Source organism: Canis lupus, chromosome 1, assembly GCF_048164855.1.
Source record: "Canis lupus baileyi chromosome 1, mCanLup2.hap1, whole genome shotgun sequence".
NCBI classification, from domain to species: domain Eukaryota; kingdom Metazoa; phylum Chordata; class Mammalia; order Carnivora; family Canidae; genus Canis; species Canis lupus.
Window position 1 is genome coordinate 95,692,401 of NC_132838.1, and position 23,240 is coordinate 95,715,640.

The following is a 23,240-nucleotide window of genomic DNA, read 5'->3' on the forward strand; positions in this document are numbered from 1 at the left end:
CTCCATGCACCAGGAGCCCGACATGGGATTCGATCCTGGGTCTCCAGGATCGCGCCCTGGGCCAAAGGCAGGCGCCAAACCGCTGCGCCACCCAGGGATCCCTACACTATCAAGTCTTGATAACCCAAGGACAAGGATTAATCTCACTTTTCTTCGATGCCACTTAATGGTGTTTTAAATATTTTTTGGAGCATTTCTTGTCAATTTTATTGTTTGTGATTCTGTTGTAAATGAGGTCCGTGATTCCTTTATCTTTTAGCTAATTACTTATAGGTATGAAGAGTAATTAATTTTGGAAATTACTTTCAAAAGGAGGTACATTGATGAGTTATTTTATTTTTTAAAATTATTTCTCAGGAGACTTTCTTATGTTCTTAAAAAGCATATAATGATAATTTATCTTCATTTCTAATTTTTATGCCTCTTGTATCCTTTCCTTCTCTATCTGAATGCACCTAATAACTTGAGAATGTAAGGATAGAGACAGAAAGGAGGGCTTAACACATTCATCTTTTAAGATCACGTGGAGTAAGTGATTTTATTTATTTGTTCATGAGAGACACACAGAGAGAGAGGCAGAGACACAGGCAGAGGGAGAAGCAGGCTCCATGCAGGGAGCCCAATGTGGGACTCGATCCTGGGACCCCAGGATCACGCCCTGAGCTGAAGGCAGATGCTCAACCATTGAGCCACCCAGGCGTCCCAAGTAAGTGTTTTTTAAAAGTCCTCTATAGTCTCAAAAGTAAGGGAAACCCCAAATTGATTCTCTCTGAGACAAGTTCTGAAATAAGGCAGAAGTAGAAGTTTAAAACTTTATCCAGAGATGAACAAACAATAACAGAAAATACTACTTTTTACCTGAGTAAATTTACCTTCATAAATTACAAAGACAACTCACCCGGAGGACCCTCATGACAAACATATTGAGAAGCACTAATTTATTTGAGATTGGTGAACAGGCATTTATTTTACATCAGTGTTAATGCTGTTCTCTCTTTAATACTGTTCAATAAATGATACTAGAACAAGTAGGTAACCACCTGGAAAAAATAAATGAAGCTCGATCCCTACCTCACGGCTTAGATAGATCCAAAATGGACTAAACCAGGGATCAAGCAACCTGTAGCCCAGAGCCAAATGCAGCTGGCTGCAGATGTTTGAAATAAAGTTTTATTACAACACAGCCACACTTGTTCATTTACATAACACCCACAGCTTCTTTCACACAATGGAAGAGTTAAGTAATCACAACAGAGACTGTATAGTCTACTGAAAATATTCATTATCTGTCCTTTTACAGAAAAAGTTGGCAGACCCCTGGTCTACACCAATATTCTCTCAGTCTGAGACCTTTAAACATATTTAGATGACATCCAGCTTCTCACCTGATGCCCCGACCTTACTCCTCAGAAAGTTTGAGGATCGCTAATCAGAAATTCTCATCATCTCTGTGTTTCTAGCAACATTAACATTTTTTAAAAACCCAAAGCCTGTCATCCTCTTCTGCAAAATATTATGTATTTCACTGCTGCCTTTGTCTATATAAATTTATAAAATGTGCTCTGTATCAGAAGCATAAAACTGTTCTAACTACAGGTGGCATGGTAGTGCACAGGGCATAAAACCAAAGGTGTTATCAGGAGCTGTGAACACAGGGGTTCTCCACCGCTCTCCCTTCCCGATGGGCCACTTCCTGGAGACCTCAATCATCTGGCACTAAGCCACTTTTGAAGCTCTTATGTCAAAATTATAGGCCCAGGAAATCCTCCACAGATAGGCCAAAGTACACACCATACTTATGCATTCTGCATGTTTACAGTATGTGTGCAAGCTGGAGAACTTGTAGAATTAACTATCATTCCATCTGAGACCAACTATTAGTACAACATCTTCTGAAGCTGAGCTGCCCAAGTTGCAACAGGCTAGGAAGAATTTCCATGAGATCCTGCTGGAGGGCCTCCCTCAGCTGCCCTGCTTCCCCCCTCCTTGAGACTTGGCTAAGTGGCATTTCCTTTCAATGACTGTGCTGCTGGAGAAAAATTTTGTAAGATTTTAATTTTTTCATCATTCGCTTTTCTTGCTTGACACAAAGAGAGCTTTTATTTTTGTGCTCTTTCAGCGAATGAAAAACAAAAATCCTACTTTTAAAGCTATCTCCCTCATGACTCTGCCATATTCCATTCATATTACAGTTTACAATACACTTTTTTCATAAAATATGTCCTAATTTCCAGGTATTGCTAAAAACACCACTTCTGGTTCTGCCCCTGGATGCCGCTGAGTAAGCATCATTAAAGTCTCCCCTCCCACTGCTGTCATGTCTAAGTCAGAGTCTCCCAAAGAGCCTGAGCAGCTGTGGGCGCTCTCCATCAGAGGTTTGAGCTTCAAAACATTTTGAGCAATGGGGAACGCTTATGGACTGTGTGGTAATGAGAGACCCAAACACCAAATGCTCCAGAGGCTTTGAGTTCATCATGTATGCCACCGTGGAGGAGGTGGATGCAGCCATGAATGCAAGGCCACACAAGGTGGATGGAAGAGTTGTGGAACCAAAGAGGGCTGTCTCATGGTTGAGGGTTGTCTCAAAGACCTGGTGCCCACTTAAATGTGAAAAAGATTTTTGTTGGTGGCATTTAAGAAGACACTGAAGAACATCATCTAAGAGATTATTTTGAACAGTACAGGAAAATTGAAGTGATTGAGATCATGACTGACCAAGGCAGTGGCAAAAAAGAGAGGTTTTGCTTTTGTGACATTTGATGACCATGACTCTGTAGCAAGACTGTCATTCAGAAATACTATACTGTGAATGGCCACAACTGTGAAGTAAGGAAAGCCCTATCGAAGCAAGAGATGGCTAGTGCTTCATCCAGCCAAAGAGGCCAAAGTTGTTATGGAAACTTTGGTGGTGGTTGTGGAGGTGGTTTTAGTGGGAATGAAAACTTTGGTTGTGGAGGGAAATTCAGTGGTCAGAGGTGGCTTCGGTGGTATTTGAGATGGTGGTGGATATGGTGGCAGTGGGGATGGCTATAACGGATTTGGTAATGATGGTGGTTATGGAGGAGGTGGCCCTGGTTACTCTGGACGAAGCAGAGGCTGTGGGAGTGGTGGACAGGGTTTTGGAAACCAGGGTAGTGGCTATTGTGGGAGTGGCAGCTATGACAGCTATAACAACGGAGGAGGTGGAGGCGGCTATGGCGGTGCTAGTGGAAGCAACTTTGGAGGTGGCGGAAGCTGTAACAATTTTGGCAATTACAACAATCAATCCTCAAATTTTGGACCCATGAAAGGAGGAAATTTTGGAGGCAGAAGCTCTGGCCCCTATGGTGGTGGAGGCCAATACTTTGCCAAACCACAAAACCAAGGTGGCTATGGCAGTTCCAGCAGCAGCAGCAGCTATGGCAGTGGCAGAAGGTTTTAATTACTGCCAGGAAACAAAGCTTAGCAGGAGAGGAGAGCCAGAGAAGTGACAGGGAAGCTAAGGTTACAATAGATTTGTGAACTCAGCCAAGCACAGTGGTGGCAGGGCCTAGCTGCTACAAAGAAGACATGTTTTAGACAATACTCATGTGTATGGGCAAAAAACTCAAAGACTGTATTTGTGACTAAACGTGTAACAGGTTATTTTAGTTTCTGTTCTGTGGAAAGTGTAAAGCATTCCAACAAAGGGTTTTAATGTAGATTTTTTTTTTGCACCCATGCTGTTGATTGCTAAATGTAATAGTATGATCATGACACTGAATAAATGTGTCTTTAAAAAAAAAAAAAAAACAGCACTTCTGCAACTGCTTGGTCAATATGAAAAGTAACATAATTTGTAATATGTCTCAAGATTTCCCACTTCTCTTTTTAACATATTTAAGATTCGGCTTGCCCACCATATCCCTCCCTCCTGGCCTGATAACATGGCAATTCAAACGAGCCAAATTATGACTTCTATGAAGCAGTGACAAAGGATAGAGGGATACACAGACCAGAGCCCCTGACTCCAGAACTGATGTGACATAGGCACGAGATGAATGAATGGGGTAAAAGAGACTAATGTGTAAAAAATGAGAAAGAAGAGAAAGAAGGGGGGTGTCTAAGCAATTTCGGTACAGAGTGAAGCTTTTTGGGTTGGAGAGGGCTGTCATTGACAAAGAGAGGGGAGGGAGGGCGGGATGGAAGGAAGGAAGGAAGAAGAAAGGAAGGAAGTTAGTTAGTTCTGCACCTAAAGCAGAGCCCTGACAAAGGCAGTGTTACAGGACACCCTGCCTCTCAGGAAGCCACTGGTTACTATGGAGTTGCAGCTCGGATGGCTCATGCACTTCATTGCCTCAACCTTTTCAGCTGCTGTGAGAGTTTTTCATGGATGGAATCCAGCATCCATCTCTATTGTTGCTGTGACCCACAGTTAAGGGTACATGCAACCCCCTTAGGCTCAATAGGGCACCATCCTTGTACAGCCTTGTGGGGAAGCAGAGTTAAACGTCTTCTCATGCTCAGATTTGCCACCCAACGCCTCCCACTGCATAAGCAGCCTCCCATGGTTGGCTAAGGTTTCTATATCCTTAACTACCCATCTGGTTGAGGTCTATTTGAGAACAGCAACTTTTCCTTAATTCAATACAATAGCCCTTTACTGAGAAAGCGTAATAGTCCTGGGCCTCTGGGGGCTTCAATCCCTGACATAATGGTTCTCAGAGCCCAGGAAGGGAAGACGTGTATAGAAAATCCAATTGCGGTCCACAGTGGTAAGCACAATCAACAAAGTATGGTCCAAAGTCACTGCCATGCTGATCGATATGCTTCCGTGATGAGCTGGATGGTTAAGAAGGAGACAACCATGTCCCCAACAAGGCTGAGTACATAGAAGTGATCGATGACAGAATCATCGAAGTGTTGCTCCATTCTGCTAAACACTAATCAGTCTCAGAGCCAAGCTTGGGACTGGTGAGACTGGTGTTGGCATGAACCTCATGTCTGACCTTACCAACCCTGCAGACCCTTTCTGCAACCTCAGATGCAATGTGGGGCCTGGCCTTGTTGGGTCATCAACTCACTAATAAATGTCTGAACCTGGACCTGAAATAAGCCAACATGTATTTAAATGACTAAACTAATATGGACCTCTGTCAGGTGAATTTCCACTTCGGCTCCCAGCAAAGCTTCCACTTAGCAGAGTGTCTACTTCTTTGCACACAAACACTCTTTCTTATTTCTGATTCAGGTTGTTCTCATTATGATTGGACAAGGTTTTTATCCCTCTTTACTTTGAAATCACACATGGGTCACATGATTTCTCTATTTTTACCAAGTAACCATTGTTCTTTTAAACCTGAATTCAGTATTTTGGGGTTTGGTTTTTTTTTCAGTTATGCAATATTTCAGACACATCCCCCCAAAAAACAGACACACATGTACCTGTGATCTGGATTTAACAAGGTGACTAGCTCTGTGTGCATCAGACCCTTCTCTTAAAAAATAAACCACTGCAGACATAACGAACACCACCCCCCCATCCCATCTGTCTTGCTTCCAGTATTTTCCTGTCACTTCTTCTACCCTAAATCTTTTTACCCTACAAAATCACCTTTGTCCTCTTGTGGAGCACTAGAAGGTTGCTGTGTCTTTCAATACAATATTAATTAGCCTCGCTAATTAGTCTACATTTTCTACTTGGTTTAGGTTGTAAATCATCCAAAGTAGAATGAAGTTTCAAATGGTTTGTTATTTCTCTTTTGTGTTCACCCTAGGACCTACTGATACACATTTTTTTCAAGGCAAAAGAAATCTATTAAATAGAATTATTTATATTAGAGCCTATGTTTGTTTCAAATAATTTCTCTTATTTTTTTTTCCAAATACATTTTACCAGTCTGGTCTTAGAAGAAGGCCTTTCTCACACAAACATCCTGCATAGGAAGAAAAATTCACTTAAATTCTAAGTAGCCATTGCATTCTGAGTAACAGCCCAATCTTGAATTCCTAAGGGATATAATCTTTGAGTTTGAGTTCTGATGAGTTTATAATGGAAAGAATAAGCCCTAATTAATGCAAAATGTACAGATTCATGAAATAACATAGTTCTCAAGGATGGTACTAACTTCAAGCACTTGGTTGTTATTTATTGATAAAAACAAGCAGAAGATACTCTGGGCTTCATTCCACTAGATTGGTGACTAATGGGGAGGAAGAGGGTCTTTGCAGCCACAGGATAGTGGAGAGAGGTTCCTAAGGTCCAATTACAGGGAGGATCGTGTGCTCAGGCGAACATGTGTGTGGGACAAGCTCTATCTTCCAGCAGGGGTGTGATCTCCCATGATCCAGGCAGGTAAGGATAGTTAAGGAGCAGAACAATCTCTCCCACAGATGGGACTTGCATCATGTTGGTCCACACTTCTGGGATCTTCTGGGAATCTTGTTAAAATGAACATTTGGATCCAGCAAACCAGGAAAAGGGCTGAAATTCTACATTTCTGTCAAGAACCCAGGTGATGCTGATTGACTGTGGGCCACATGTTGAGCTGTAGAGACCACGATAATCCAGATTCTCCCATAGAGAAGCAGAGGATAGGAATAGAAAGATGTGATGTATCAGGAAAGGAAAGCAGAGAAATATAAGAGAAAGCAAAGGATCATAAAGAGAGATGAAGAATGGGAAATTTGAAAATATGGCCATCCCAGGATTCTTCCCTTCTTAGTCCATGCCAGCCCCATTCAGGTGGCCTCTAGGTCCTTACATGGCTCCACCCACAGCCCAGGAGCTTTGGTGCCTAGTGTGGGGTGGATGGGGCCACCTGCTGACATGGGTTCTTCCATTGACCACAGATATGAGTTCTCAGATGGCTCGTCAGCTGGAGCCAGGGAGTCAAAGTGCTTCCCCCAGACTTTTAAACCCATCCTTCTGTACAGGTAAATAAATGCCAGCAGGTAACTCATGGAAGGTGGGGTGGGCATGGCTACCTCTTGGGTACAGCAGAGCCAGAGACCACCTGAATCATCCTCTTCACCATGTAGTTGGACTCTCAAATCACCTAGACTGATCCAAATTGCAAGACTGGCCTCTTACCAAGACCCTAATGATAAGAGTGGCTCACTAGGCCTAATGTTTATGCAAACAGGGCAGTTTATATTCAATTCCTGTCTTCCTTGTAGGGGTCTTGCAAGGAGGGTGCCTATGTGACCACCTCCCAATAAATACCCTGGCTGCTGAGTCTTTAATGAGCTTCCATGGTTAACACTTACACCGATTGCTATAAATTGTTTTGGGGGGGAATTATGTTCTATACATCTCTATTTGGAGAGGACTTGTGGAAGCTTATGTCTGGTTTCCTCTGGACTTCATCCCATGCACCTTTTTCCTTTACTCATTTTGCTTTATATCCTTTATAAATCATAGTTTTATGACTATACACTGGTCCTGTGAGTCCCCCCAGTGAATCACAGAACCTGAGGAGGGTCCTGGGGATCACCAGACACCTTGGAGGAGGAAAACTGCAGCTCTGCCAATACCTTACACAGAGGACCCAGCCAGGTGTACCGGACTGCAGACCTACAGAAACTGTGATGTAATAGCTCTGTCTTGCATTAAGCCACCAAGTGCATAGTGGCCTAATACAACAGCAGTACAAAACTAAGGAAAGGACAATATTACTTTTCCTAATAAGAGTGTAAATACTTCAAGGCAGTTTTTTTTTTTTTTTTTTTTTTTTTGGATCTTAAATCCACTCTCAAATTAATAGAAAGAGTCTATCCATAAACCCACCAGCTGAAGAATGGGTACAGCCTCTGGTATAATATGTGCTTTATGAGTAAGAGCAGCTGACCGTGTGAGGGGGCCAGAGAGCAGCCAAGTCAGCCTGACGGTTTTTCAAGAACCTGATAATCTCATGACTATCAACAAGTGTGACTCACTGTGGTCAGTCAACTGTGTACAAAGAGATTAATTCACTTAAGCTGTGGTGATGGCTGGAGAAAACACAAAGATGAGCCCCCGTCCTAAAGAAGATGAAAATGCAGAAGGAATGCTTGCCCTGGAGCTTCAAGCACCCCTGAGCTGAGACAAAGGGTTTTGAAGGCTTGCAGAGCAGGGACCTCAAGAAAAGCATCCTATCCTGTCAGAAGGTAGATGCCACTCATGCATCCATCTAGCAAAGATTTACCAATTTTCTGCTCAGTACCTGGCACAGTGATGTGCTGGGGATGCAGAAGGGGAAGGCAGGTCTCCATAAGCCCCCTCCCCGGGTGGAGGGAGGCCACCACACCAGTCTTGACTGTAGGATGACAGGTGGGCCTGGAGGGTCCAAGCATCTGCCCTCACCTGCTTGGTCTAGGATCAACAATGCTACTAATTCCTGACCTTATTTCCCCTGAGCCCCTCTAAACAAAGTACCAGATGGTAAATACTTACATATGGTTTCTCCCAAGCTGCTCAGCTGAAAAACAGGAATTGTCCCAATTTCTCAACCATGTATTGGGGTGGGGTGAGGGTAAAAATGTGAACCTTGATTAATACGGCTGAGAATAAGCATGCATTAACTATCAGCTGATTTCAAAAAACAAGACTTAATTTTGAACAAAAGTTCTCTAAGTGGATGCTTTGTTAAGCTTTAACTGTTCTTTGTTCTTAATTACTGTTGATCTTCACCCTGGTTTAGACCTGGTGTTCTTAGAATTAGCTCGACATCAATATCTACTTCTAAGCACACACTTGGCAACTGCTTGTTTGGGATATTTAAGTCAGCCAGCCCCCAAAACACAAAAATCTCTCCTATATTTTAGGAGAGATTTTACCTCATGTCAGACAACTTTTACCTTTTACCTTTTTTTTTACCTCATGTCAGACAACTGGTTAGCTCTTCTTAATTCAATTTTTTAAAATATTTTCTTTATTTATTTGACAGAAAGAGAGAACCAGAGAGGACAAGCAGTGGGAGGGGCGGAGGGAGCAAGGAGCCCAAGGCAGGGCTTGACCCCAGGACCCTGGGATCATGACCGAGTCGAAGGCAGATGCTTCACTGACTGAACCACCCAGGTACCCCCTTAATTCAACTGAAACCAGCATTTATTGATGAACTATAAAGAGGTCCAGAGACAAGAAATTAAATAGACCATAATCTATGAATTTATATGCTAAGTAACAGTCCTAAGGAAGTTCAAATGAGGCCAATTTGTTACCAATGAATAGTATCATTTTGTTGCTTGTTAGTGTTATAGATAAGCCACATGATAACAAGTAACAGCTTACTCCCTGATACTTTTTTTCTTACTGTGACAAGAAAAATTTTTAAGAGTTACATGATGTCCTTAGCCTAAATTAAATAGAAGCCAAACTATATTTTTTATTGTGGGTAAATCATCATAATATAAAATTTACCACTTTAGTCACTTTTAAGTGTGCAGTTCTATGGCGTTAACACTCACACTGTTGTGCAACCACCACCCCCATGCATCTCCAGAACTTATTCATCTTCTAAATTGAAACTCTGTCCCCATTAAATAGTAATTCTCATTCCTCCCTTCCCCTAGTACCTGGCAACCATCTAAAGGGTATTTTTTTAAAGATTTATTTATTCATGAGAGAGGGGGAGTGGGCACAGAGAAAGAGAGAGAATCTAAAGCAGACTCCTTGCTGAACATGGAACCCAATGCAGGGCTCGATCCCAGGATCCTAAGATCATGACCTGAGCCAAAATCAAGAGTCAGGAGCTCAGCCAATTGGGTCACCCAGGCGCCTCAAGGATACTTTAAATAAGAAGAAAAAAAGTAGGAGCATCTGGGTGGCTCAGTAGGTTAAGCCTCTGGCTTAGGCTCAAGTCATGATCCTGGGGTCCTGGGATCCAGCCCCATGTCAGGCTCCCTGCTCAGCAGGGAGTCTGCTTCTCCCTCTCCTTCTGCTGCTCCCCCTGCTTGTTCTCTCTCTCTCTCTCTCTCTCTCTCTCTCTCTCTCAAATAAATAAACAAACAAACAAACAAACATCTTATAAAAGAAGGGGAAAAAAAGGAAAAAGTAATTCCTTCTCCACCTGAGAAATCTGCAGGCCGCACCCCTCCATCCATTGCCCCACCAGCGACATGCAAATGCTGCAGATGTTCACCACAGTCTACTTTCAGAGCTCCTCGTTCTGGGCAGACTACTGTTTGAAGACTCAAAATGCCAGCTATGTAATAAATTTCATACATTTTAATATATGAAAAGTCAGGCAAGCAAAATATAATTCTCCTAAAAGAAGCATGGGTACGTAATCAGAAGTAGAAACTATGTCACTGGTGTAAAATAATGTAAACTAGTTATAGTTCCAAAGAATCCTGGAGATCTACCTCCCATGAATTAGAAGGGGCCACACCAGCACCCACGTTTCTGTCGGAGCCAGACCTGCATCCCTCAACATGCTGTCCACGGGGAGACTGTCATTACATGTATTTTTAAATGTTTGGAGTCCTTCAGAAATCTCACTTAATCAGAGGACTCTGAAGAATGGGTTTACTTAATTGAACAACACCAAGGCAATACCAGCTCCTGGATTATGGAACAAAGCAAAACAAAACAAAACAAAAAACAAATAGAGTAGGTGGCATGTGACTTTAGTCTGTAGATTTCACACCATGTTAAGGAATAATGGGAAGACATTTTCCATATTTCACTACATTACAAAATTGTTTTACTTATTTCATAAATTATACATGGGCAGCAGATTTTAAAATGCCACATGTGTCTTACATTCCCTTGAAAACATTTTCAAGTAATTTAGGAGGCTCCATTTCTAGACTTGATCTGACAGATTTGCAGCAACAAGTAGTAATTGGCGTAATTCATGCTCTGACAGACTGCTTCCACCGAAGGAACGTACCGAGATGCTTTCTTCATGCCGATACTGCTTCCAATTCCTCCCGCCATCGCTGAACATGAGGATGTAGCTGGTAACCCAGTCGGAGCTCCCGTATCCCCCCTGGGTGGCCACAGCCGTGACCTCCATTCTCTCCCCAAGGTCAATCTGCAGCCACTGGTATTGATCTGACACAAGTGGAGACCAGCCACCAGCCCCTTGTAATGGAAACAGAAACAGGAGAAACATGGTAAAGAGAAAGAAACCTTTAAGATCTATATGGTTCTGTAAGAATGGGAACACACATAAAACAGATGAAAATCAGAGTTTCAAATCCTGGAACATTTAACCCCCTCATAATTACACACACACACACACACACACACATGCACTCAAAACCACAGTAGGTAAATAGATGACTCCTACATTAATTAATTGTTAATTGCTTTGGTTTTGAGCTCATAACCCCTGACTCTCTAATGTCCAGGGGTCCCACTAAGTGAAAGTGCCTAACGCAGCAGGTGAACAAGCAAACACCATGCCGCTGCATCCATGATTGAAGCTAGTGTCTTTACTGGCCTTTACGTGGGACTTACTCTTGGCTGATCTAAAGGAAGACATTCAGACCATGGTAGAACTAGAAAAGCTTAATTCTCAAATCCGAACCTGAGGAAGTACAGTACTGAATGCTGAGATGAGAAAGGTGGTGATGGATGGCACAGCCCTACACTCGATATGCTTACAGATTCATGCGAGAAACACATTTCAAAGAACGATTTGAAGTGCAGTATGTCAGGGGCAGAGGTGAAGGTTTTTCTGCACAGGGAGAGACACCTCTGAGAGGCAGCAGGGAGTTTAAGGGAGAATCCAGAGCGAGTGAATAACAAGGACATTTTCAGGTATTCGAGACAATAGCTGTGGAGCAGAAATCATGATGGATGCTTTGTTTTGTCCATAGAGAAATAGATGAGAAACAGAAAAGTTAGAGCAACCCAAGGATGTCTTGTTGATATATTTCATTCTTCCAGTTTAACAGAAACATGAGTTTTGGATTTGGATTTAGCTCTCATGTTGAATTTTCTGATTTTAAATTAATAAGCAATAAAAAAATGGGAAAATAAGCTTGATACACATTCTGGAATTGATATTTTCCTAATTATCCATGTCTAGAAAACACGAGTCACATAAATAATCCCTAATACGACAAAGGCGGTTTAAAAAAAAAAAATTCCCCTCACTGTGCTGACACCTACCTCGAGGTTTTCATAATGAGGCCTAAAGCATCAGACAACACTTACCATCTTCTTGTTAGGAGCTCTCGCTGACATCCACACTTGGTTTGCTAAAGCCAGTAGGGCTGAGTGTGTGTCGGGAGGGGTGTGACAGTGTCACAGGGCAGCTCGGAGGGGAGGGGATGAGGGGCATTTGCATCAGGGCACAGAGGCATCAACAGGAGGCAGGCATGTACGTTTCTTCACCATGTCCTCCTTTAGCAGCACAACTTGCCCATGTACCACCTTTCGTAAAGTCTAAAGTTACAAGTTCTTTAGAACCCAGAGCCTTTCTAATTTCTTTCTACCCAGATTTCCCACAGTGAATCTTTGTTGAAGTATTCCAAATTTTCCTATTAATGTGCCATAAGCACAATGCCTTCTCCTCTGACCCAGAATCCTTAAGTACACTGCAGTTTTGGTTGTTCTGGAACACATTTTTAAACTTTTTATTCTGAAATAACTTCCAATTGACAGAAGAGCTGCAAACATAGCATAGGAGATTCCTGTCTACTTTTTACCCAGGGTCCACCAAAGCTAATATCTGACATCACCACAGTACTTTTATCAAGGCTCAGAGACTAATGAAATGACAAACTTTATTTTGACTTTTCCAGTGTTTCCCACTAACTCCGTTTCTCCGCATCAGGATCTGGTGGAGACACTGTGTCTCCTCTGTGTCCTCCAGCCTGTGACAGTTTCACAGTCTTTCCTTGTCTCTAATGACAAGATTAGTTTTACTGTTTGGTCCGAGGGTCCCACTACTGGTCAATAAATGGAAGTCCTTCTGGATTCTAAGCTGAGAGCTAGCTAACGGTCCAAAGGAACATTACTTACTCTATGATTAGGTGCGATTTTATGATCCTCACAAAAATAAACTTAAAAATTAGGCGATGGCATTCGACTGATCGTCGTATTGTGGAGAGTCCACATTTGAAAGTTTATATAGATCGGTTTAAATCTTCAAGAAAGTACATAAATGCCCTGTTATTTTGGCTCATCCTAGTTGGTATTAAAGTCCTAGAGAGGATACTGATGATACCTCTTCTTACATTTCACCATCTTTCCCTGGCAATTTTCATCTCTCATGGAAAGAGTAGCATGGCATCACCCTTGTGGAGAAGCACAATTCAGTAAACATGTCGTGATATCTCCAGCTTGTCGCCTGGGACCAGCTCTCACACAGGTGCAGCTACCTATCTGTCAACCAGCCCTCAACACCTGTAGGCAATGGCCCCTGAGCATCTCCTGTTCTTTACCTGTGGTGACCAGAGACTACTGATATGCAAATTAAGCAATTCGATTAACTGGGTATTCTAATAAAGGGATGGAATTTCAGAACCCACAAAGGCCAGGGGGCAATTGGCTTTGGCAGGATAACACGGACCCTGGGAACCCCCAGATCACTGCTGGGTGCTGATGGAGGCCGCTGGGTGCTCATGGGGGCCACTGGGTGCCGATGGGGGCTGCTGGGTGCCGATGGAGGCTGCTGGGTGCTGATGGAAGCCACTGGGTGCTGATGGGGGAAACTGGGTGCCGATGAGGGCCACTGGGGGCCGCTGGGGGCTGCTGGGGGCCACTGGATGCCAATGGGGGCCATTGGGTGTCAACATGGACTGTGTTTTCCCATCACCACCCACCTCCCTCCCACCTCTGCCCCTTCCTGAATAAAGCATCACAGCGTGTACAAAGGAAAACCTAGCCAGAGGGCCCTGCTTGCACAGAACAAGGTTGCAGTGCCCGTGTGAGGTCGCCCAACACAAAGCATCCTTCTTACTCCCAGGGAAGGCGTGCTAGGTGTGTGCTCATGCTGTAAGGAGGATTCGGCAGAAAGATGCATTAAGCACCCAGTGCTCCCCCTATCCTCCCATCAGTTGCCAAGCACTGGAAGACAGTCACAGATGTAACAGGTATCACTGCCGAGGCTTCCAGGTGAACAAGGGGCCACAGCATGGCCATCGAGCTTTCCCGGTCACCTTATTACTGAATGGTGTCTTGCCGGCCACTTCATATCAGATAAAGGTAAGAACATGAAGAAAGACAAACCTTGTTGTGCATGCATGATGTGCTAAGGACCTTGCCCAAGGTCCCACATGTGACCCCAACCTCCCCCCCGCCCCCCGGCCCTGCACACCCAGCAAGTGGGACTGGCCTTACAGTCTCTGCTCTGTAGATGAGGACAACACAATCATTTCAGGTTCCTGTAAGGATGTTTTATGAAAGCTTGGCCCCCTGTCATTCTCTACCCTGCCTCAGAACATCTCCCTGTGGTTTATCAGCTATTTAGTAGTGTTTCCTTACCACTCACCACACTGTATTTTATATTGATCCGTGGGAAGGCGCCTGTGTCTAGTTATTCCTGTGTGACTGCTTCCCCCACCCCTGGTTGGCTCAGACTCAGGCAGGGTCAGTTCCTCAGAGACAAGAAAGGTTGACTAGGAAACTCTCAGCGGGGCCTTAATTACTCTGTCCACTGATCACGATGACAGTGACCACGGCTCTCGGTGACCACAGGGCATGCGCCCTTATAAACCGTTGGCTTTACGCAGAGAAGAACATTGCCCGGGGCAGAAAAGCCAAAGCATATGCCTTCTTTCAGCCTCAACAAGTATGAGAGCAACAAACCATAAGAGACTCTTTGTTATAGGAAACAAACTGAGGGTGGCTGGAGGGGAGGGCTTAAGGGGATGGGGTCACTTTGGGGATGGGCATTAAGAGGGCACATGAGGTCATGAGCACTGGGTTAGTTATGCAACTGATGTATCACTGAATTCTGTCTCTGTCACTAATGATACACTATATGTTAACTAACTTGAATTTGAATTAAAAAAAAAAAAAAAGATGACCATGAGAGCAAAAGTCAAGTGGGTTAATGTGAAGTGAACAGACCCACCCAACTTCAAGGCGTCTATATGCCAAGCAGATAAATGGCTAAGCTGCAACTGTTGTCAAGGGAAGTCCCCGCCCCCCCCATCACCACTACCATTAAGGATCATTACTCCATTGTCTCAAATGGGATCTCAGCCAGCTACATGTGTCCTCTTCCCTCATTTACACACTTCTCAATCCACAGGTGCTTTATCCCAAGTTCCAGGCAGGGCCCAGCATGAGAAGGAAGAGCAGGAGAGAGGCAAGAGCCCATTCCTACTTACCCCCAGGAGATGACAGGTGTCCCCAGGAAAGAGGGGTCGGCAGGCAGACGGTCTCCGTGGATGCCCCCTGACCTCCCCACTCCTGGATCCTTGGGCTCGACACGCTGAAGGCTGTGTCATAACCCTGTCAATGCTGCTGAGGGGATGAAGCATTTTGCTGCAGCTCTGATTCCCTAGAAAGCGATTCCAGCTATCTACAGGTAGCATTTCTGGCTATCATGCTGGAGCAGGTCCAGAGAGCCTGCCTCTGGGCCTCCCTACCTGGGCTCTGATTCCCTTCCCGCTGGGCCTCCTTCACTGTGCCAGCAGCCTGAGCCAGGGAGAACGGGACATTTCCCAAAAAGTGCATCCAGAAGGCCAAAGTCAGACGCAGCTGCCTAGTTGTAAACCAGATTTCTATGTGCAAGCCATTTTAAAATGGCTTTGTAAACAGACAATTCAAAAGGTAAATAAAAATTGTGTACGCCAGCCAATCTGAGATTTGTATTAAATGCCAGCGATCCTGAGGAAAAGGAAACATCCTGGAAGCACTCAGGTGTGCAAATGCTCCCCGAAGCTGTCTACAGCTTCCCCAGGGACGACTTTCTACACCCTTTGGCACGAGCATTCATTACTGCAGCTCTTTCTGCATAAAACAAGCAAAAATCTGTCAACACTGTGTGTTCTGCTTTGCTGTTCTCACATGTATTCCTGACCGAGTTTTAAGGGAACAGATAGTAGAGAATCGCACAGATCGGAGTCGATCTGAGACTCTTCAGCTCCCGTTTGAAGTTCTGTGTGGACAGCGTGGATAAGACGATGCGCTCATTTCTCACCTTAGAAGCAGAACAAGACTTGCCCCGCAAGCCTATCACAATCCGAACAAGCAGTAAACCCCTCATTTACGACCGCATAGACTGTGTGGCTGAGCTTATTCCTGTCCCATGAAATCTCCACGTTCCCAAGGAGAGCAGCTCTGGGATGTGTCCTCGTTCTATGAAAGCATCACTTTCATAGCCCCCTGAGTTTGCAGAACAGACAGGGTATCCGAGCATCCTCAGGCCAAGCTGCACAGCTGCAGAACCGGGGGAGGCTGGGCCGCCACGGTCCTCACCGTCCCCCTCCCCCGCTTCCCATGGACACCCCACTGCTGCTCTCAAGGCAATGTGTCCTTTTTTAAAAAAAATTAAACATGGTGGAGGATTGTGTCAGGAAGTGCAAGGGGGAGATGCTCGGAAATAAAACCATGACAACTAAACGATCCCCCCATTTGTGACTGCTCAGTGAGCCAAACGCCTCTGGAAAAGAATTCCATTGAGGCTCAACCTTGCATTTTCTTTAAGGCTGCCGTAGAGCTTAATTCATAACAATCCGTAAGCTCACTGTGAGTGCTCTGATGAAAAGAGTCATGCACAGATTACCTGCTCTACAAAATAGAGTGTCTTAATGAATGCAAAAAGGATGAGGCCTGAGCATCACGAAGCAAGCGTGGGTGCTGCTGACAAGAAGCACTTCGGGCGGGGGTCTTCGAAGGATGGTACTTGACTGTGTCAGAGCAAAGCCTTCTCCACGTGATTCCCTTAGAGGAAACAGGGCAACAAAACAAGAGTCGAGTTGCAAGGATCACAGGAAAGAGAGAACAGTGAGCCCTGGATCACCATCTCACAGGCGGCCCCTAGTCCAGGCAGGTCTCCATCCACGTTAAAGGCAGCAAGGCAGCTGCCCACAGGGCCTACGGGCATGTCCCAGCAGCTTTGGTCACTGCCTATGGTCTTCCTGGGGCACAAGTTAAACATGTAGCTCAGGACACCCAACCTATGCACCATTAGGGATGCCAGGTGCCTCACGAAAGATTGCTAACTGGACCTTACCACTTTGGCAGAAATGAGGGTCACCTTAGCTGGTGCATCTTTAGCCAGGGGTCCTGGGCAGAAAAAAAAAAAGAAAAGAAAAAAGAAATCCCTAGAAGGGGCAATGCAATTGAATGTGGCTGGATGGAAAACCCTGCAAGTAGACAGGGGGCAGGGAGGATGGGACAAAAATACATGTCTACAGGAATGACACTTATTAAAAAGTGAACAAAGCCATCCTGATATGTGTCAAAGGTACATACTGTTAAATGCATAACTTCTATGAACCTCTCTGTGTATTATGAGTGATATAAAAAGTGAATCATTTTGAAAAGGAACAGACTAGAATTTGCTAGACAACTATTTAAGAACGTGATGGCCCTTAGAAGGGCTCCCAAATCCCACGAGGGCAGTTGCCAAGTATGTCACAGCATGACTAACTCTTGGAGAAATGGAAATTTCATGGCAAAACTGTGGTCGCCACGAGGCACTTACCATGCAGATTATAAGCAATGAAATAATTCTGAAAAGCTAAACTATGTTTTTTTCTCCTTTTCTCCAGCAAATCCTGGTAGCTGGTGATCATGATGCCACTGAGCCCCAGAGAATCCAGGAGGGCGAAGGGCAACTCAGGAAATGGGAATCACAATGTGCGAGGACTTGGTTCTGGAAGAGCAGGCAGAGACCCTGGGGACTTGGAAGGAGATGAAGTGGAAGACAAGTAAGGGTGATGAAAGGATGAGTCAGACACCTTGATGGGGAATGAAGCCCCAGAGCATAAGAAAGGTGAGAGTAATCAGTGAAAAGCAGAGGTCAGGCTCTGGCGTGGCTTCCATTGGAACTCTGGGAGACCAGCTTGTAGGGGCTGTGCAGTCAGGACATCCTTGCCAAATCTTGCCTGCTTTCTGCCTTCTAGGCACGTGGAGGACAGCACTCCCAGCCCCCTTGCAGTCGGGTGAGGCTACATGACTGGCTCTGGCCAAAAAGCTGTGAGTGGACTCGATAGGTCATTTCTGGGCCGAGTTGCCAGGACAAGACGTCCATTGCTCTTTTCCCCTTGGCATGGTGACCCAGAATCCACTACTGGCCATCCAAAGCAGACACAGAAGCTAAATGAGAATCCAACTGGATCTGAACAGAAGGTCAACTTGGCAAGAACAGATTAAACTTGTAATGGAAGACTGTGGCCTGATTGCTCAGGCTTGAAACCAGGTAAGACTCATGGTCAGATTTCAGGGAGACAGGAAGTGACATGAGACCTATCCCTCAAGGGGCAGGTGACCTAGCAAGTGGTGGCCTTGCCAAAAAAGCCCCAGTAAAGTAAAACTACCACAGGCTTCGGGAGTGGGTGCCAACTAACCCCCAGTGTTAAGAGCCAACAAACTCCCTCAGCAAACAGCAGGAGGAGTCCCACCCATCATCCAGCTCCACGAGGGCATGAGCCCAGCCTGCAAATCCAAACGGTCTTGAAAAGAGCAGGAAACACACAGAGAAATCGGAGCATCTCCAGGAGACATTCTCCTACCCAAAAAAAGACTACTGAATCTGGAAGAGAGGGAGAATTGTCTTCCCCTGGGGTAATTCTATAACTTGGGCTGCTTGGAAGAGAAACTGACCCCCAACGCTGCCTCCGTGAAGGTCTCTGGCAACTCTGAAAACACTGGGTTTGTTCTGGATTGTCTCATCTAGTACCTCAGGCTCTATGGTAGGAACCTGGAGAGTCCAGAGCTTGTGGAGGGCTATGGGGAGGATCAGAGCAGTTGTGTGTGTGGTCTGTGTGATGTCTGCACACACCCTGGTGTTTGGGGCTTCTCTTCCCACATGCCACCATCTTGCATTTTATTTATTTTATTTTATTTTATTTTATTTTATCTTATTTTATTTTATCTTCATCTTGCATTTTAGACAAGCTGTGATTTAATAAAACTCCATGGCTACCAAGACAGTGCTCTGTGCTTTAGTACATGGGCATATTTTACACTGATGCTATTATGCTTGGCCTGCCCCCTCTACCCAGTATCTACAAAGTCATTTGGAAGGAAAGGAAAGATAGAAAAATAAATGGTGGTTTACAAAGAGACTGTGCATTAACCCTAATAAGTCTAAAAACTTTTAAGGAAGCCAGATAAACAGAATTCAGAATCTGATGTCCAGAGGCAAAACCTTCCTAGTACATCGATATGCCCTTACAAAAATCTGGTGTTCAAGACCCTTTATTGCAACTTAAATTGCTCATTCTATTAACTGGGAATGCTGGCCAGCTCCATTAGCTTCCTGGCCTATGAATAAAAGATGGGAATTTATAGGAACTGCAATTTTATGAAAAAAATATAACAGAAAACTTTACTATTATAAGATTTGCATCAAACATTTTTGATGCAATGTTCTGATGTATGTCAGCTGTTGACACAATTTTACATATTTAAATTATTTACACTTTCAATTTTTAAAAACATTTCTTTGTTAAAAAGCAGTGAATTTTTCATCATGCCCTATTTGGGATATTGCAGAGTTCAAATAATCAGAGTTCAATGTTATAAGAAACTGGTATCCAATAGCCATATCTAAGCATTTTCCCTAATCTAATCATTTTTTCTTTACTTATTTATCTTGCTAAAACCTCTAGTATAGACTTGTACTATAACTGTACTTCACTATTAAGGAAAAAATATCTTAATGCTAAGAGTAGTTTCTAAAATACTCAGCCATTGGGGATCCCTGGGTGGCTCAGCGGTTTGGCACCTGCCTTCAGATCAGGGTGTGATCCTGGAGTCCTGGGATCGAGTCCCGCGTCAGGCTCCCTGCGTGGAGCCTGCTTCTCCCTCTGCCTGTGTCTCTGACTCTCTCTCTCTCTCTCTCTCTCTCATGAATAAAATCTTTAAAAAATTAAATTAAATTAAATTAAATTAAATTAAATTAAATTAAATACTCAGCCATTAATTGTATCGGCATCATCAGACAAAATCTGTCCTGGCTCCATCCACAGGTAACACAATCTGTGCTCTGCGTGCTCAATGTTTCAATACGGGAAAGGTGGCAAATACGAAGAGAAAAGAAAACATCTAGTCAGCTCAATTTGTCCCCATCTACTTTCTGTGTGCAATAACCAATGTAGCATTCTGAAATGTCATTTTTTGATAAAGTTAAATTTCATGCAGCCTCATTGCTCTGCCACCAGTGAGGTGACTTGCTGCATTAAAAGCCATGATTTTCAGCACCTGAGTCAGGAACAGAGCAGGCCCACCCTCTGGAAGTTAAGTGTTCATGCAAGCATTTTGGGGAGATAAACAAGGAAGACCATGTGTATGTGTCTTCCTGAGTCAATTTCAAATATCTTCTGGCAAGGCCACGCACCTCATGACCATGACTGCGCTTACAGATCAGATGGTTGGGGAGAGCATGGTGTCCAGAACTGGAACACAGTCTCTGCAGTGCTACTAAGCCAGCTTGTTTAAGATTTTATTTATTTATTTGAGAGAGAGAGAGAGAGCACAAGCATGGGGACCAGCAGGTGGAGAGAGAGAGGGAGAAGCAGGCACTCCATGGAGCAAGGGAGCCCAATACAGGGCTCGATCTGAGGACTCCAGGATCATGACCTGAACTGAAGGCAAATGCCTCACAGGCTAAGCCACTCAGATGTTCCCCCCGGGGAGGAGGGGATTGTTGTTTTTGTTAATAAACTTTCACCTGGATAAACTTGGAGTACGAAGACTCTTTAGAAGACATTTGAGAAGAAAAATATGAAGTCAAGCATGTTCTTATTTATAAGGTCAGATTTCAGCAATCTGGATTTTGCCTAAGAAATATTAGGTAACTTGCAATTTTAGGAAATACTCAATTTAATATTGATGGAAACAAAATCAGCCAATATGAACAATCAAGCCCAATTTTCAAGGACTTTGCATTTTTATCTAATGGCATCAATTTTCTGGAGCAGGTACATGAATAAATGTATTTGTCTATGATTTACTTCTTAAAATCTATCAGTTTAGAAAAATTACACATTCAGGCATTTGGGGATGTTAACTTGCAGCAATTTATGTTCCTTTGTATAAAAAAGTAGTATGTATCACATCAACATGGGCATTTTGTTTAATGTATTATCAAGAACCCAACTTTGGACATCATTACAGAAACTTTAGAGGAACCAGAATAGAGATTCCAAAAATAAACTTCAGGAGCTCTTAGTCTTAAATTGAGTGATGATACTAAGTATGATCTCCACAGGGATCCCTGGGTGGCGCAGAGGTTTAGCGCCTGCCTTTGGCCCAGGGCGCGATCCTGGAGACCCGGGATCGAATCCCACGTCGGGCTCCTGGTGCATGGAGCCTGCTTCTCCCTCTGCCTGTGTCTCTGCCTCTCTCTCTCTCTCTCTGTGACTATCATAAATAAATAAATAAATAAATAAATAAATAAATAAATAAATAAATAAATAAAAGTATGATCTCCACAGTAACTAGCACTTCCATTAGGGGACTCACAGAAAACACTGAAAAACACATGGTTACACAGGAGTCATGGTTTCCTGAACCCCATGGACCCACCTCTCCCCTTTGGCAGATAGATAGATAGATAGATAGATAGATAGATAGATAGATTCCAATCTAAAATTATGGGATGCCTGGGTGGCTCAGTCAGTTAAGTGTCTGACTCTTGATCTCCACTTGGGTACTGATCTTGGGGTCATGAGATCAAGCCTTAAGTCAGGCTCCAAGCTCAGGATGGAGTCTGCTTGTCCCTCTACCCTCCCTTCCCCCTCCACATCATGCATTTTTTCTCTCTAAAATAAGTAAATAAGTAAAATCCTTAATAATAATAATATAAAATAAAATAAAACAAAATAATGTCCCGCCTAGTCTTACGACCCCATGCATCAAGTAGATGCAGTGATCAGCTCCACATAAAATCCCTAGCAGAAGCCATGATATTTCAGATATTTCTAATTTTTCAGAAAAACATTTGAAAGCTCAAAGACTCCTGGGAAAAATAAGAAAATAGGGAGGTAAAACAGACCATCTTTTTTTAATACTTCCAAGTACCATGGAGCTCCTGGGTGTGTCAGTGGGTTAAGTGCCCGACTCTTGATTTTGGCTCAGGTCCTTGATCTCCCAGGTTTTGAGATCAAGCATCAGGCTCCTTGCTCAGTGGGGAATCTGCTTAAGATTCTCTCTCTCTCCCTCTGCCCTTCCATGGCTCGCTCCCTCTCTCTCTCTCCCTCTCTCTCTCCCTCCCTCCTTCTCTCAAGTAAATAAATAAATCTTTAAATATAAAATAAATAACAAATACAAAAAAATAAAACCTCCAAGTACCATAACATACACCAAGGAAATTCTAATCATATAACAAGTAGTCTAACATGATTTCCATCACCAGATCATGCACAGAATTTTCAAAAAAGCCAAAAGTACTATATATGAAGAATCATCGTTGTCATTATTATAATCATCCATATTTTACACAATCCACGTTTTACATCATAATATCCTTAACTGAAGTGAGCTAATCTGTTCTCCAGCTGGTAAGGATATGCTGGCTAATCTGATATGCTGGCTTTTAAAAGAAAATATACATAGATAATCCTCCAGAAGGAATATCAATAAACTGTGCTAGATGAATCTAGCTTTAGCAATGGGTATGAAATCAGATGGTAAAATGAAGGAATATTTTGTGAAATGGGGATTGTATACAATCAGAGTAACAACAACCATAAGAAAAAAAAAACCTCATCAGTTGATTGCCACGCTCTTAAAAAAATTAATTTAAATTTGCAAAGAGAGTGATCTGAACATAGCAAATAGGTTTTATACTTACCATTTTATAATGGCTGCTTATCATATTCTAAGTTATTAATTTTTAAATTAAATGTAATGGAAATAAATTCATCTTAAACATCGGGATTTTCTCTCCAAATGCTTATAAACTTCCCAGTGCCACCGCACTGACAGGACGGGAGGCCTGAATCATAAAGATATTCTGTATATGCAAATCAAAAACACAATACACAGGCCCCTCGGGATTCTTTAAACTAATTAAGTATGGTGCTTATTTAGGTTTTATAGTCTTTGGGCAACCACTGGAAAGTTTAGATGTTAAGCTGGTATTAGAGTAACCACCAGACCAAAAATAGTAAATTTGATCATTTAATTATTAATGGAAATCTGGCTTCAATGAGAAGATATT

At 43.4% G+C, this 23,240-nt stretch overlaps 1 protein-coding gene across 2 annotated transcripts in view; it reads right to left on the reverse strand.

Annotated features, from left to right (window-relative positions):
- LOC140641240 (contactin-associated protein-like 3) overlaps positions 1 to 23,240 on the reverse strand; it is a 191,467-nt gene that overhangs the window by 136,663 nt on the left and 31,564 nt on the right. For both annotated transcript variants that reach the window (XM_072840790.1, XM_072840781.1), the window contains exon 3: positions 10,833 to 11,026. In XM_072840790.1, the coding sequence (XP_072696891.1) occupies positions 10,833 to 11,026 (194 nt within the window). The remainder of the gene's footprint in view (positions 1 to 10,832; positions 11,027 to 23,240) is intronic.